Genomic DNA, 12,160 nt, shown 5'->3' with positions numbered 1-12,160 from the left:
ATACTACTTGGCAATGAGAAGGAATAAAATATGGCCTTTTGTAGCAACGTGGATGGAACTGGAGAGTGTCATGCTAAGTGAAATAAATCATACAGAGAAAGACAGATACCATATGTTTTCACTCTTATGTGGATCCTGAGAAACTTAACAGAAGACCGTGGGGGAGGGGAAGGGAAAAAAAAGGGAGGGAGGCAAACCATAAGAGACTCTTAAAAACTGAGAACAAACTGAGGGTTGATGGGGGGTGGGAGGGAGGGGAAAGTGGGTGATGGGCATTAAGGAGGGCACCTGTTGGGATGAGCACTGGGTGTTGTATGGAATCCAATTTGACAATAAATTTCATATGAAAAAAAGTTAATTGCTTTTTGTGTCTAGTCTTCTTATTTTGTATGCAGGCTGCGCATATCCTCGTTATATTCATGGTCTGACATGAGCTTTTAAAAAGAACTCTGCAATCACTAAGTAAATGATATTGTCATAGATTTAAGATATCATTCTATTCTAAAATTCCACAAAGCATTTTGCTTTGATGGGTTTGGTTGTACTGATGGTCAAATTATACCCTTCAAGTACACAGTGTAACAGTGTTTTAGGAGAATCCAGTTGGGGACTTAGTTGTTCTTTTTCAAAAGCCATCTCAAATCCCCTTAATGAGCTGTTGGGAGTGGCAAGAATAAAAGACCATCAACTGAAAGCTTGTATCAGAAGATATTGTCATGTCTATCATGTAATATTGGGGCTCTAGCCTGTTAATAATCATATTTGTATTAGGTGAAAAATGGTTTGTGTTGTTGATTAGTGCTTAAATTATATTAAGATATGTTCAGAGTATTTTGTAGCAATGTGTTTCCTCTACTACCTTTATAAATGCCTCAAAAAGGTACTTTTTATATATGATTGTCATAAAAAGTTATATTTTTAATTTTTTAAATATATCCTTAATGAACAGTTATTTCAGGAAAAAAAATAGCAGCTTGCTAAAGCCATTGAAACCTGGATTATAACAAAAGTTTTGAAATTTTAAAGCTGGAGGGAGATCTAGTTGTCTCCTTATACTTGTGTGTGAATTTTTTTGTTGCTAGTGGTAACTCTAGAGAATTTTTTTTCGAACAGCACCCTTTTAATAACAATGGTCTCCCCAAATATACTGTGGCATAGCTTTAAACTTTATTAAGTCTGTCTTGCAATCCCCTTCCTCTCCCTGAGTAAATGGAAGAAAAGTTTGGCAGGCTCCATGCTGTGCACTTGATTGATGTCCAGAACATCTGAAGGACTTTTGTGTCCTGCCTGCTCTCCATGAGTGCATAATGTGTGAATACTTAAAGAAGGTCAGCCCTTATCACATGTAATCTAGGCCTGAAAGCAGATCAACAGTGACAGTCATATCCCGTAAGTAAGAACACAAATCATCCTCTACATGCTTTAGACAAGTTGTGGGATATTTTCTCTCTCTTTTTACCCCTTCCCACTCACGGGGGACCTTGGCAGAGCAATGAAAGCAGAGAGAAGACGTGCTCAGAATAATGTGTCACTTGTTGGAGGGAGGAAGGGATTGTTTATTTGTAATGATGTGCTGGTCTTTCACTGTGCAGCTGAAGGGAGCTTCGGGTTGTTGATGACCAGTGATGTGGAATGTGCACAGGAGAACAGGGTGGGGAGGCAGGCAGCCTGAAAGCGGCCGAAGTTGTGGTCTTTATAAACCCCGGAGTCAGGAGAAATGTTTTTGTACACTTGGGTTCTATTGTCCACGTTTTCCCCCATAATGGAGTCACTTTTTATACCATTGTGTGAATGTATCACACAATGTGCGAATGTGCTGAAAATCAGAGTAGTAAGATGCTTTAGCCAGTACAGTTCTGAGTGTACTTTTCTCGTTTGGGTACAACTAGTACAAAAGTTTAAAACATGTTTTCAGGCAAAACTCACTGGAATGGTAGGGACCTAAATTGCTATAGCTTACAAAAGGAAGAAGGAAATAGCTTGTTTTTATGTGCCTGTGTGTTTGAACAGAAGTTTAATTAAAAAGTTAATGTCCTTCCAAACAGTATTAGCAGGGATATTCAAATAATAAAGAAAATAACACTCACCTTATTGTTCTCATCAGGAATAATGAGGATATTGTTACATTTTCTTAGATACAAAGGAATGTATTTTCATCGTATCATTGAAATCTTTACTCTTTTCTTTGGAAATGTAATCAGCCGCAAGAAGCAGTTGTAGCCAGTACACATAATGGAAAAATAAACTGTGAAGATACCTCCTCCAGAAATGAAGGCATGGCTTCCCGTGTATACAGGACAGAAATCACTGTATGAGATATGAGGCCCTTCCCATCTCTGCCATCTACTTTTCCATCCTAATGTCTCTGTTCTCCAGGCATTTCCAGGTTCCCACGTTCTCTGCAAACACTGCTCTTTTTCTTACTCGTGAGTCTCTGTACTGCCCTTTCTCTTTGCTTAGGATTCCTTTGCCCTCCCTTCACTCAGTGAATTCCTGCTTCTCTTGGAAGACCTCGTTCGAATGCCTCTCCCCCACAAGTTCAGTCCCCACCCCTGGTCAGAATTCATCTTTGTCCACTGTACTTTCCGTGTTCCTGCAGTTCCCCAGGCGGTTACTGCACTGCATTGTCATTATTTAATTGTATGTTTGTCCTCAACCTACAGGGTCAGTTGTGTCCTGAAGGCAGGTACTGTCTTTTAAGAAATGTTCTTATATCCCATTTACTAGATCCAATTCCCCAAATTCAGTTCAAAACTGTTTATATACATAAAAATCAGGAGGTTTGGGTAGTTTCTATGTAAAAATAAGTCACAAATTGAAACTGTTAGAACAGTAATCTCAAAATTTAAAATGAATTCATATACCTCTGCTGCAATTATATGAATATTCAATGAATTAAGTAAAAGTAAATTGACTAAAAACTTGCCTTTGCAGATATAATTTGAATTTTTAAAACCAGATTTAACATAAGACATATTTTGGATTTTTGTTTTAAGGGAGCACAGTGTTTATGATGAGAACAGTTTGGCAAAATGTTACATTAAATAACGTTGTTAACAGGGATTTTTTTTTGGTCAGGAGGCAGGGGAGTGATTAGTGAGTTTTTTGGAAATTGACCACTTTCTGATATCCTCTTATGTTCTGGGCACCGTATTCAGTAACTAATATTCATTTACTTGTGTAATTTATATAACAGTCTTAAGTCAGGTAATGACCAAACTGTAGAAGAGAGTTTGCATGATTTGGCCACGGTTATACAGATTGCACAACTAGGCTGTCTGCATCACATGAATCTAGAATGGGTGGGTCTGTTTAAGAATTGTACAGTTGAGGGGCATCTGGGTGGCTCAGTTAAGCGTCCAACTCTCGATTTCAGCTCAGGTCACGATCTCACGTTTGTGCCCCATGTTGGGCTCTGTGCTGGTAGTACACAGCCTGCTTGGGATTCTCTCTTTCCCTCTCTCTCTGCCTCTCCCCTGCTCACTCACTCTCTCAAAAATAAATAAATAAACTTAAACAAAAGAATTCTACAGTTGACAGCAGTGCAAATTGTACTCATGTGGGTAGTCCTCCTTTTCTCTTTCCTTGGTCTTCTCTCGGGTATAGATCTTCAAATTGATACCTTTCTTTTAGCATTCTCTCAGAGAGCTTTCTTTGAAACCTCCTTGGGTGTATACTGTATGTGAGTGGGTTAAGTCATATGCAAGTCTCGGTGGTTTCCCTAAACCAGATTTCTGATCTACGTTATAAGAGTTTCATTAGATCTTTTGAGCCGGGTTGCCTGGAACCTAATTATGCATTTTATAAAACATGCAGCCAGCGTATATTAAACAATAAAGGCAAACTGGAGGGAATTAAGAGGGATACATTTTGAATTTCTTAATATTATCAATGGAAGGAAGAAATCTGTATTTCCACAAGGTTTGACTAAATAGAAACCTCTCCTCACACTTCTCATTTTCACTTCTCACAAAGTTGGAAATTCAGGTTCGGAGACTCATCCTATAGGCTGAAATTTTACACTTTTTTTTTTTTTTTTTTTTTTTTTACTTCATCAAGCCAATCAGTGTTCAAAAAGGCTTTAGTTATTTATGTAATATATAGTCTAAACTCCATAATCTACGTTCAGAGTCCTGCACAGTCCGGTTCCACTCTGTCTAGGTTTCTCTCCAGCCATTTGCTAATAGGAACTGTCTGCGCCAGTAGGGTTTTTCTTCTCATGCTATTACACAAATGAAATATTTAATCCTACCTCTAATCCTTGCTCATATAATTTCTTCCTTTCCGTCTCCTCTGTTGCTATATAAATTCAATTCTTATTTCAGCGTCCAGCTCTCCCTTCAGTTTTTGGCCCAGTCTAATCCATGCCTTACCCTGATTTTCCATCTTTATTCCATTTGAGGACACTTCTTCTTAAAATATGCTACCTTTTTTACCGTTCTCTATTATATAGGTTGCTTTTTTTTTGTGGCATTGTAAACTTCCTGAGTACGTTTATTTCAGCGAGCACATACCATAGAGTAAGAAATGGTCGCTGATATGAATTGTTTGAACTGAATTCGGATTCTAAGGTGAGAGCTCTCTCTTTAGGCTTGGAACCATTTTTGGCCGCTCATATTGGGGAAATGGAGTGGCAGTGGGAGCTGTCCCACATTTCAGCCATTCGCCCGTCCTCCCAAAGCTCAAGGCTGGGTTCCAAGTTGGCGGTGGAACCATGTCGTGATGTGGCTTTGAGCCGAATAGCAAAGGTTTGAACAAGAGATTCTGTTGCTTGATTTTTGTCTTCTTTTCCCACATATTACTCTCTGCTCCTGATCACTCCTGTTCATTTTAGTATGCCTCAGTCTCCCTTCTTCGCTCCAAGGGATGTGGATAAATGATACTGAAAGACTACTACCCTCGACTTACAGTTTCCTGGCACGTAAGTTGCATGGTTTCTGTGAAATGCAGAATGTGTAGTTTCTTAAATTTAGGATATCCCAAGGTTACATATATGGTTAAAAGTACTATATTTCTGTTATGTTTTATTTCTCGAAAGTGTGCATTGAAGGTGTTGGATTGATAGTAGTATTTGTAAATTCATAAAAGAGCAGTTGTTGGTTTTCCGAACTAGAGAACAGATTTGAATGGCACCTAGAAAGCTAGTGCTGGGAGGTGCTCCTGTGTGTAGAGGGCTGGGGTGTCTCTTAAAAATGAGAAGATGGCAGAGATTTTTTTCTGAGAAAATAATTCTTAAAATACCAAGTAAACACATTCTGATGATATCTGAGATATAAGCATTGAAATATGTCTCTGTTGGGGTGCCTGGGTGGCTCAGTCCGTTAAGCTTCCGACTTCAGGTTGGGTCATGATCTCATGCTTCGTGAGTTCAAGCCCTGCATCGGGCTCTGTGCTGCCAGCTCAGAGCCTGGAGCCTGCTCCAGATTCTGTGTCTCCCTCTCTCTTTCTGCCCCTCCCCCGCTCACACTCTGTCTTTGTCTCTGTCTCTGTCTCTGTTTCTCTCAAAAATAAGTAAACATTAAAAAAATAAAAAAAGAAATGTGTCTGTTTTCATAATCATAAATTCTTTATCATGTAATGGGATAAATGGGATTTAATAACTACTTCTGTTTGTATCTATGGTGACATTGTATTTTCTGCACATACTGTCCATTCTATTTGTATTTCTTGCTGTTCTTTCAGTGTTGACAGTTCCCAGAGTCAGAGAAAACAAAATGGCCTTTCAAACAGTTTTAGTGTTAAAAAGGTCAAAGTGTCATCGAAGGTGAAATTTTACAAACTGTTCATAGTTGACGATGAGACACAATTATAGTTAAAATCTTAAATAACTCACGTTAATAAGATCGGTTAGGTTCACAGTACTTTTTTCCTGCATAGGAAACGTCAAACTATAGTCATTTAAAAGTAGCTGATTAATGAATAGCTTAACTGAAGTATTTTAACTTGAAATATTCATTAAAGATACTCTTCACATGGGACCCTTTTTTCATACCTGTGCCCTTGATTCAAAGCCATCTGCTTCATCCTTTAAACAGCCAGGTGAGCAAACTGCCATACGTGTGTTGCAATATCTGTATCATTTCACCAAAGAAAACATTTTTTCCCCCGTGTTTCTGCAATTCCCAGTTAACATTGTAAGCAAGACAAACAGCCTTGACACAAGAAATACGCTATTTCATGACAGCAAAGTCTAGATGTGTGTTGCTTTGCAGTCCCGTCCTAACTGCCTGCGAGACCTGGGGGGCTCTGGTTCGGCCAGTGCAGAGCAGATCCCCCGCATGTGCGGGCAGCCGGGTGGGGCTCCTTTCTTAAGAAAACAATCCAGCTCAGGGTCCCTCACCGCCCTTTGTTGTCCTCCCCACGAGGTGATCAGTTGAAGTCTCTGTGGTGACAGAACCAGTTTGTAACAGGCTTGTCTTTCACGGTCCTGTCTCAGGCTTGCTGGCAGGCTTGCCGAAGCTCTGACAAGAGTGGCAGCAGAGAAGCCTCCGTGAAAGGAGCGAAGGCAAGAAACAGGAGGCTGAAACAGGCGGGTCACATTTACTGCTCTCCTGCTGCAGTGGGTTGGCTGGAAGAACTAAACTGGCAGCTTCACATTTTCTTGCTCATTCTTCTGTCTATGCACACGAGGGGTAAGAAGATCAGTGCCCCACGGTACAGTGCAGACAGGGGGCTGCGTTAATGTCAGGTTTTGTGGCTTTTATCACAGAAGGGAAAGTTTAGGGCAGAAGTGGCTAAACATTCCCAGTCCCCATCCTCCAACTGCTCTGTAATTTTAATACTTTTTCTGTCTGGGCAAAAGCTCTCTAGATAGTGTATTAGGAGGCTTTTAAAGGCATTCATAGTTTCTGTTTTCTCTAGTAATTAAGAATGAAATCCAGTCCAGTTTGGAACTTTGAATATGAAGTTGATTGTCAACATACTGAGGCAGTTTATATGTGAAGAATTTAGGAAAATGATTCCAGTAAACTTTGTTTTGTTCATTTTAATTTGGATGCTGTTAGATTTTTATAGGTTTAGCTAATTAACTTTGAAGTTCATTACAACTTTTATGTAGAAGCATTGAGTAAATCTCTGGGTTTATAATAGCAATAGTTATAAATTGTGACTATGTCAGATGTTTATCCACATTGAAGAACGGGGGCTTGCTCAGTGATTATTTTGTGCAGAATTATTCCTGTATGAAGTTGACCAAAGGATGGCAATTTTTAAACGTTACTTAAAAGAATTGAAACAAAAGAATGGTTATAAAAGTAGATGAACTGTTTTCAAGACAGAGGAAAGGTAACATAATGAAACAACTGTCTGTGATAGTGATTTGCAATGAGGGAGTCATGAGGTGGGAAATGAGGAGAAAGTGGCTATCGAATATGAAGCCAGGCGACAAAGGGAATATGTATGAGATGGAAATGCATTTACAGTTCAACCTCACGTCCTTGTGAATGCATTTTATGGAGCCAGTTTGGCCATACTATTTATTGGAGAAGTATGTATTATCAATTGGCATGTGCTTTTGATTGGCGTTTATACGACTGGTGTTTTCATGATCTCAAATATTCCATGGCACTATGAAAATATTATATGCTGTGTCGGCTCTATGAAAAAAAGCTTTTAATTTCTGGATAAGTGTAATCCAAAGGAGTTTTATGTATTGCTGTGAAGGAACAGTAGGTAGTTCACTTGCCAGATTTGTTAATTTATTTTCTGAAAATTGTTATAATATGGCACCTTCCAGAAAGGAATAGAAAAGCCCCAGGGAACACTGTTTCTTAAGAATGTTCCAGGAAGCTCAAGGTATGATACTTGTGAGGTGAAATTCTTATTCCTTTATTCAATCTACTACTATCTCTTGATTGCCTGGGGGTAATTTTTCACTATCTTTTTGCATTTTCCTTGAAAAATGTGAATACCTTAATGTATTATTGGCTTATGTCAATAAAAAGCAGAGGCCATATGCTACAGTGTGAATTTTTGAATCATAAATACTAGGCTTAGAATACATCTTAAAATAATACTGTATAACTGTCTTACTTTTCTTGTGAGGAGATTGAAGCCCAGGGACATTCCTTGCCTTCCTCTAGGTAACAGAGTCTTTTAAATTCTCTATGCACAGCTCTTTTGTGTGTGTGTGTGTGTGTGTGTGTGTGTGTGTGTGTGTGTGTGCTTCTACTGATTTCTTCTACAGCACAGTGGTTAAGAATATTAACTCTGGACCCAGAATGTCTGTGTTTGTATCTTAGCTCTGCCACTCAAATGAGGTATCTTATTAGTACCTCAGTTTTCTCAACTGTAAAATGGGGATAAGAGTAATACTTACCATAGGGTTGATTTGGTTACTAAATGAGTAAGTACATGTAAAGCACTTAGAACAGTGTCTGTAATACCTAATATTTTGGGAGTATCTGTTATTATTCATATTATAATAATAGTTTATGTAGGAATAGGGGACAACCAAGCTGGAAATGTAAATTGAGACATGATCTAAAAAGAATCTGATAACCCATCTTAGTGTAATTAACATACTAAACCCCAATTTGTATTCCCGCCTTTGTCACCAATGAACTTTTAATTTTTTTAAAAGGAATTTCTCTACCCGTAACATTTGATATCAGTTTTACAAACAATAAGCTTCATGGTTTTTATGATTTTGCTCCAATGAAGAAAGAATGTGCTACAGACAGGGACTATTAGTTCAACCAAGAGTAAGCAACTTTGACTATCCAAGTTAAATATTCATTGATGGCTTGTAATGCCTTATGATCGTTAATTGTGCATGTCCTTCAGTGGGAATGATGATCACAAAATTGGTAAACACGAAATACAGACAAATGAAGTGGTCATGATTCTTCAATGAATGACAAAGCCAAAGTTACTGTTCCGAGACCTTAAATCCTTGTTAAAAGTAAATGGATTTCAAAATGACAACTTGAGACGTTTGGAGAATGTGAGCTACTGGCTACTAAAAACATTTTGTTAATTAAACATATGGAAACGTGAAAGTTTTTTATGGAAGGAATATGTACAGTACTCCAGTTCTACCATAAATGGAACAAAGCTCTATAGAGTCACAGTAGGCGGAAAGGCGAATTCTTCTTACTGGACCAGAGTAGCTAGTGTAACTCATCAGCCGAAATCTTATCGTTGCTTAAATCTTATCTGAATGTTTTAACTTGAGGAGACACAGGCTTGAGGAAAAGGGAAACAAAAGTACATCTTGGTAGAAGTTTTGAACTTTGTGTTTTTTATATTGGCATGTTGTGATTGCTTTAGGAATGGATTTTTTAAAGCTAGGATCATGAAATGTAGAATTGTCTTTTTTCTAAAAGTGCAGTTATCACCTGTAGTGGTAAAAATCAGCAGTGTTCACTTCTGGTTGAAATGTTTTATTTTGAGGATTGCACTGTCTATGCCAACCTGCCCCTTTATTTTCAAAACACAGGAGAAAATCACAGGCAATTGTAATGAACGCAGCGCAATGTGTCATTTTGGTCACTACTACTCTTTTTAAGTTCTGCCAAAGGAATTTAGTGAGGTTATAAACGTGATAAATTGACCTAAAAACTAAAGGACTCTTTCTGTTTATTGTTCTAACACATTGGTGGAACAGTGTGCCTTTCCTGATGTGGATGGGTCTCATGTTCTGGCATTAAAAAAGGTGAGATTTTTATTTAGCTTCCTGTTATATATGTGAACATTTCTACGTGTCCCCCTCCCCCCTTCATAAAATCATGGTAATAGATTATTATAGCAGTTAGGTTAAAATCAAAATTGGCAGCCAACTTTTTGTCTTTAGGAGTAATTCTACATCAATAATGAGTTACAGGAAAAAAAGGTGAGATAGGAAGGTAGTAATCAGTTGGTTTTGAATATGGGAAAATCCCCAAATCTAGTGCACAGAAATAAGTCCCAGTCTTCACGGCTCCTATGGCTTTATATAACCAGATTTTACATTCTGCCTGTTCATTGCCAGGTCATTTTCCATAGGTTTCCTATTATAATATTTACATTTGATCTGGTTGGCATTAACTTAAAATAAAAAAAAATTATGTTATTAAGTGTTTTAACCAAACTTAAGGCACATAGAGAATACAGTAATGGGAGGCTAACAAACATGGCTGTGAATGTGCGGTTTAAAAATTAGAATGGTAATATTACTGTAGGGCATCAATTTTTGGTAATATTTTTAAGTGAAAAATGATCCTTGTTACCATATGGCAAAATACAGTGAAAATCTGAACTGTTAGACCAACACAGCTGTTAAATGCATCAATGTGGGTCTGTGTTTAAAATGTTTTCTACTACAGCTATTATGCAGCACGTCCAACAATTAATCTCAGGCTATTAATCGGCAGTAACTGCAAGTGGTGAGCATCACAGATGTAAGAAATTTGATCTCTGTAACTTACCTGGAGGGAAGTGGCTAAACTATAGTTCTCAACTGAAATTCTGCAGAGTATATTGGATAATAGATATTCACACAGCTATTGAGTGTAAACTCAAATCCTTTGGCTTTACCTTTGTTATGGGAATTTATGCTCACCAGTGGTGGCAACCATATGCATAAGTAAGTCTTGGGTGTGTGTATATAATTTTAATTTTTAACTTGCAAATACATGAAGGCTTCTGGAAGAATAATAGTATTAGATCAGGGATCAGAGTAACTCAAATTAGGTGGGTTTTTTTTGTGTTTTTTTTTTTTGTCTCTATAAGCCAGTTGACTCTGAAATGACACTTTTTTTTCTGAAATAACATTTTACAAATCTTTTATTATCTTAGAATAAATGTTTATTGTCTTATAATATGACATATATATATAATGGGATATATATAACATATATGGGATATATAATATATATATATGGGATATATATAATATATATATGACATATATATAATGGGATATATATAACATATATATGGGATATATAATATATATATATATGGGATATGTATAATATATATGGGATATATAAAATATATAGATATATATTTTTAAGTTTATTTATTTTGAGAGAGGGTGAGAGAGCACGCGTAAGTAGGGGAGGGGCAGAGAAGAAGAGAGAGAATCCCAAAGCAGGCTCCTTCATGTCAGAGCAGAGTTTGACATGGGGCTTAATCCCATGAACCCTGAGATGATGACCTGAACGGAAATCAAGAGTCAGACACTTGACCAATTGAGCCATTCAGGTGTCCCATGAATGTGTTTTTTGTCCCCTAATTTTACAAATGCAGATCTAATTTTACAATCCATGCAGGACATTGGGCAAATCCTTAAATAAGAGAAAGTATATTGACAATTGAATTATAGGAAAATTATCCTTATCAGTTAAATTGCCTATCAAGCTTTCTTTTGCAACATCTTAGGTTCAGCCGAACTCTTAGGGTCTTGATTATTATACTTTTTTCCATTTGTAAAGTAGTTAATTTTCCCATTTTGGTGGATTTTTTGTGGAAATGTTAACATTAAAATACCTAAAGGAAATTTTGTGACTGTGCACTCAGGATAACCTTAGTCTTGTTTTTAGATCCTGCCATTTTTCTTCTAATATTACAGAAGCTGTGGCTTTTGGATTAACTAATTTCTCTGCTTTATGTCATCTCTGTCACATTCCTTAAGTAATTAGTTAATTTTTCATATAAAATCATGTTATTAGCATTGATATTTGGGTCACAAAGAACGGAAACTTAAGTAGAGAAGTTGAGTGGAGATACAGAGAAAAGCTAAGGCAAACACAGGCCTCGTGGGACCCAGAGTCCATGAGGGTCTGAGCCTCTATTCATCTGTGACTGAGGTGGTCTCATGGACATTTACCTTCTTCTTTCCTCTGTGTGTCTCTTTGCTTCTTTCTGTTTAGAATTCTTCCATGGTGACGTCTTGTGTTTAGGGTGAAGACCAGATCTTTACATAGCTGGCAAGACTTGGTATCAGTGGGCCCCTGATCATCTCCCAGCTCATCTCCCTAGTCATTGACCACCATCTTACACTGTCCCAAATCATCCAAACCTTTTATCTTTGCAGGTGTTTCACATTGAGTTTTTCCACAACCTGGAAAGTTCTTTGCTTCTCTGCTCTGCTTATCCATTCTCTTAAATGCCATGAAGTTTTCCTTAGCAATCCAAAATAGATGAGAGCTCCTTGATACAACCCCTCATTGTAAGT

The 12,160-nt window shown here is 37.5% G+C and overlaps 1 protein-coding gene across 9 annotated transcripts in view; it reads left to right on the top strand.

The window, feature by feature from the left end:
• BMPR1B (bone morphogenetic protein receptor type 1B) overlaps positions 1 to 12,160 on the top strand; it is a 418,825-nt gene that overhangs the window by 305,459 nt on the left and 101,206 nt on the right. The window contains exons 1-2 of one of the 9 annotated variants that reach the window (XM_025921435.2): positions 968 to 4,921; positions 6,437 to 6,632. The exons of 5 other annotated variants lie outside the window; for them this stretch is intronic. In XM_025921435.2, coding sequence (XP_025777220.1) covers positions 4,877 to 4,921; positions 6,437 to 6,632 — 241 coding nt within the window. In that variant the 5' untranslated portion in view covers positions 968 to 4,876. Of the gene's footprint in view, positions 1 to 966; positions 4,922 to 6,436; positions 6,633 to 12,160 lie in introns of those variants that run through there. 3 more of the 9 variants (XM_086704548.1, XM_086704538.1, XM_086704549.1) reach the window with 3 other exon arrangements.

The sequence above is a fragment of the Puma concolor genome, chromosome B1, assembly GCF_028749965.1.
Source record: "Puma concolor isolate L17-30 chromosome B1, mPumCon1.1.hap2, whole genome shotgun sequence".
In the NCBI taxonomy this organism is placed as follows: Eukaryota; Metazoa; Chordata; class Mammalia; order Carnivora; family Felidae; genus Puma; species Puma concolor.
Note: the sequence above shows the minus strand (reverse complement) of the source record. Positions and strands in the feature narration are given on the sequence as shown.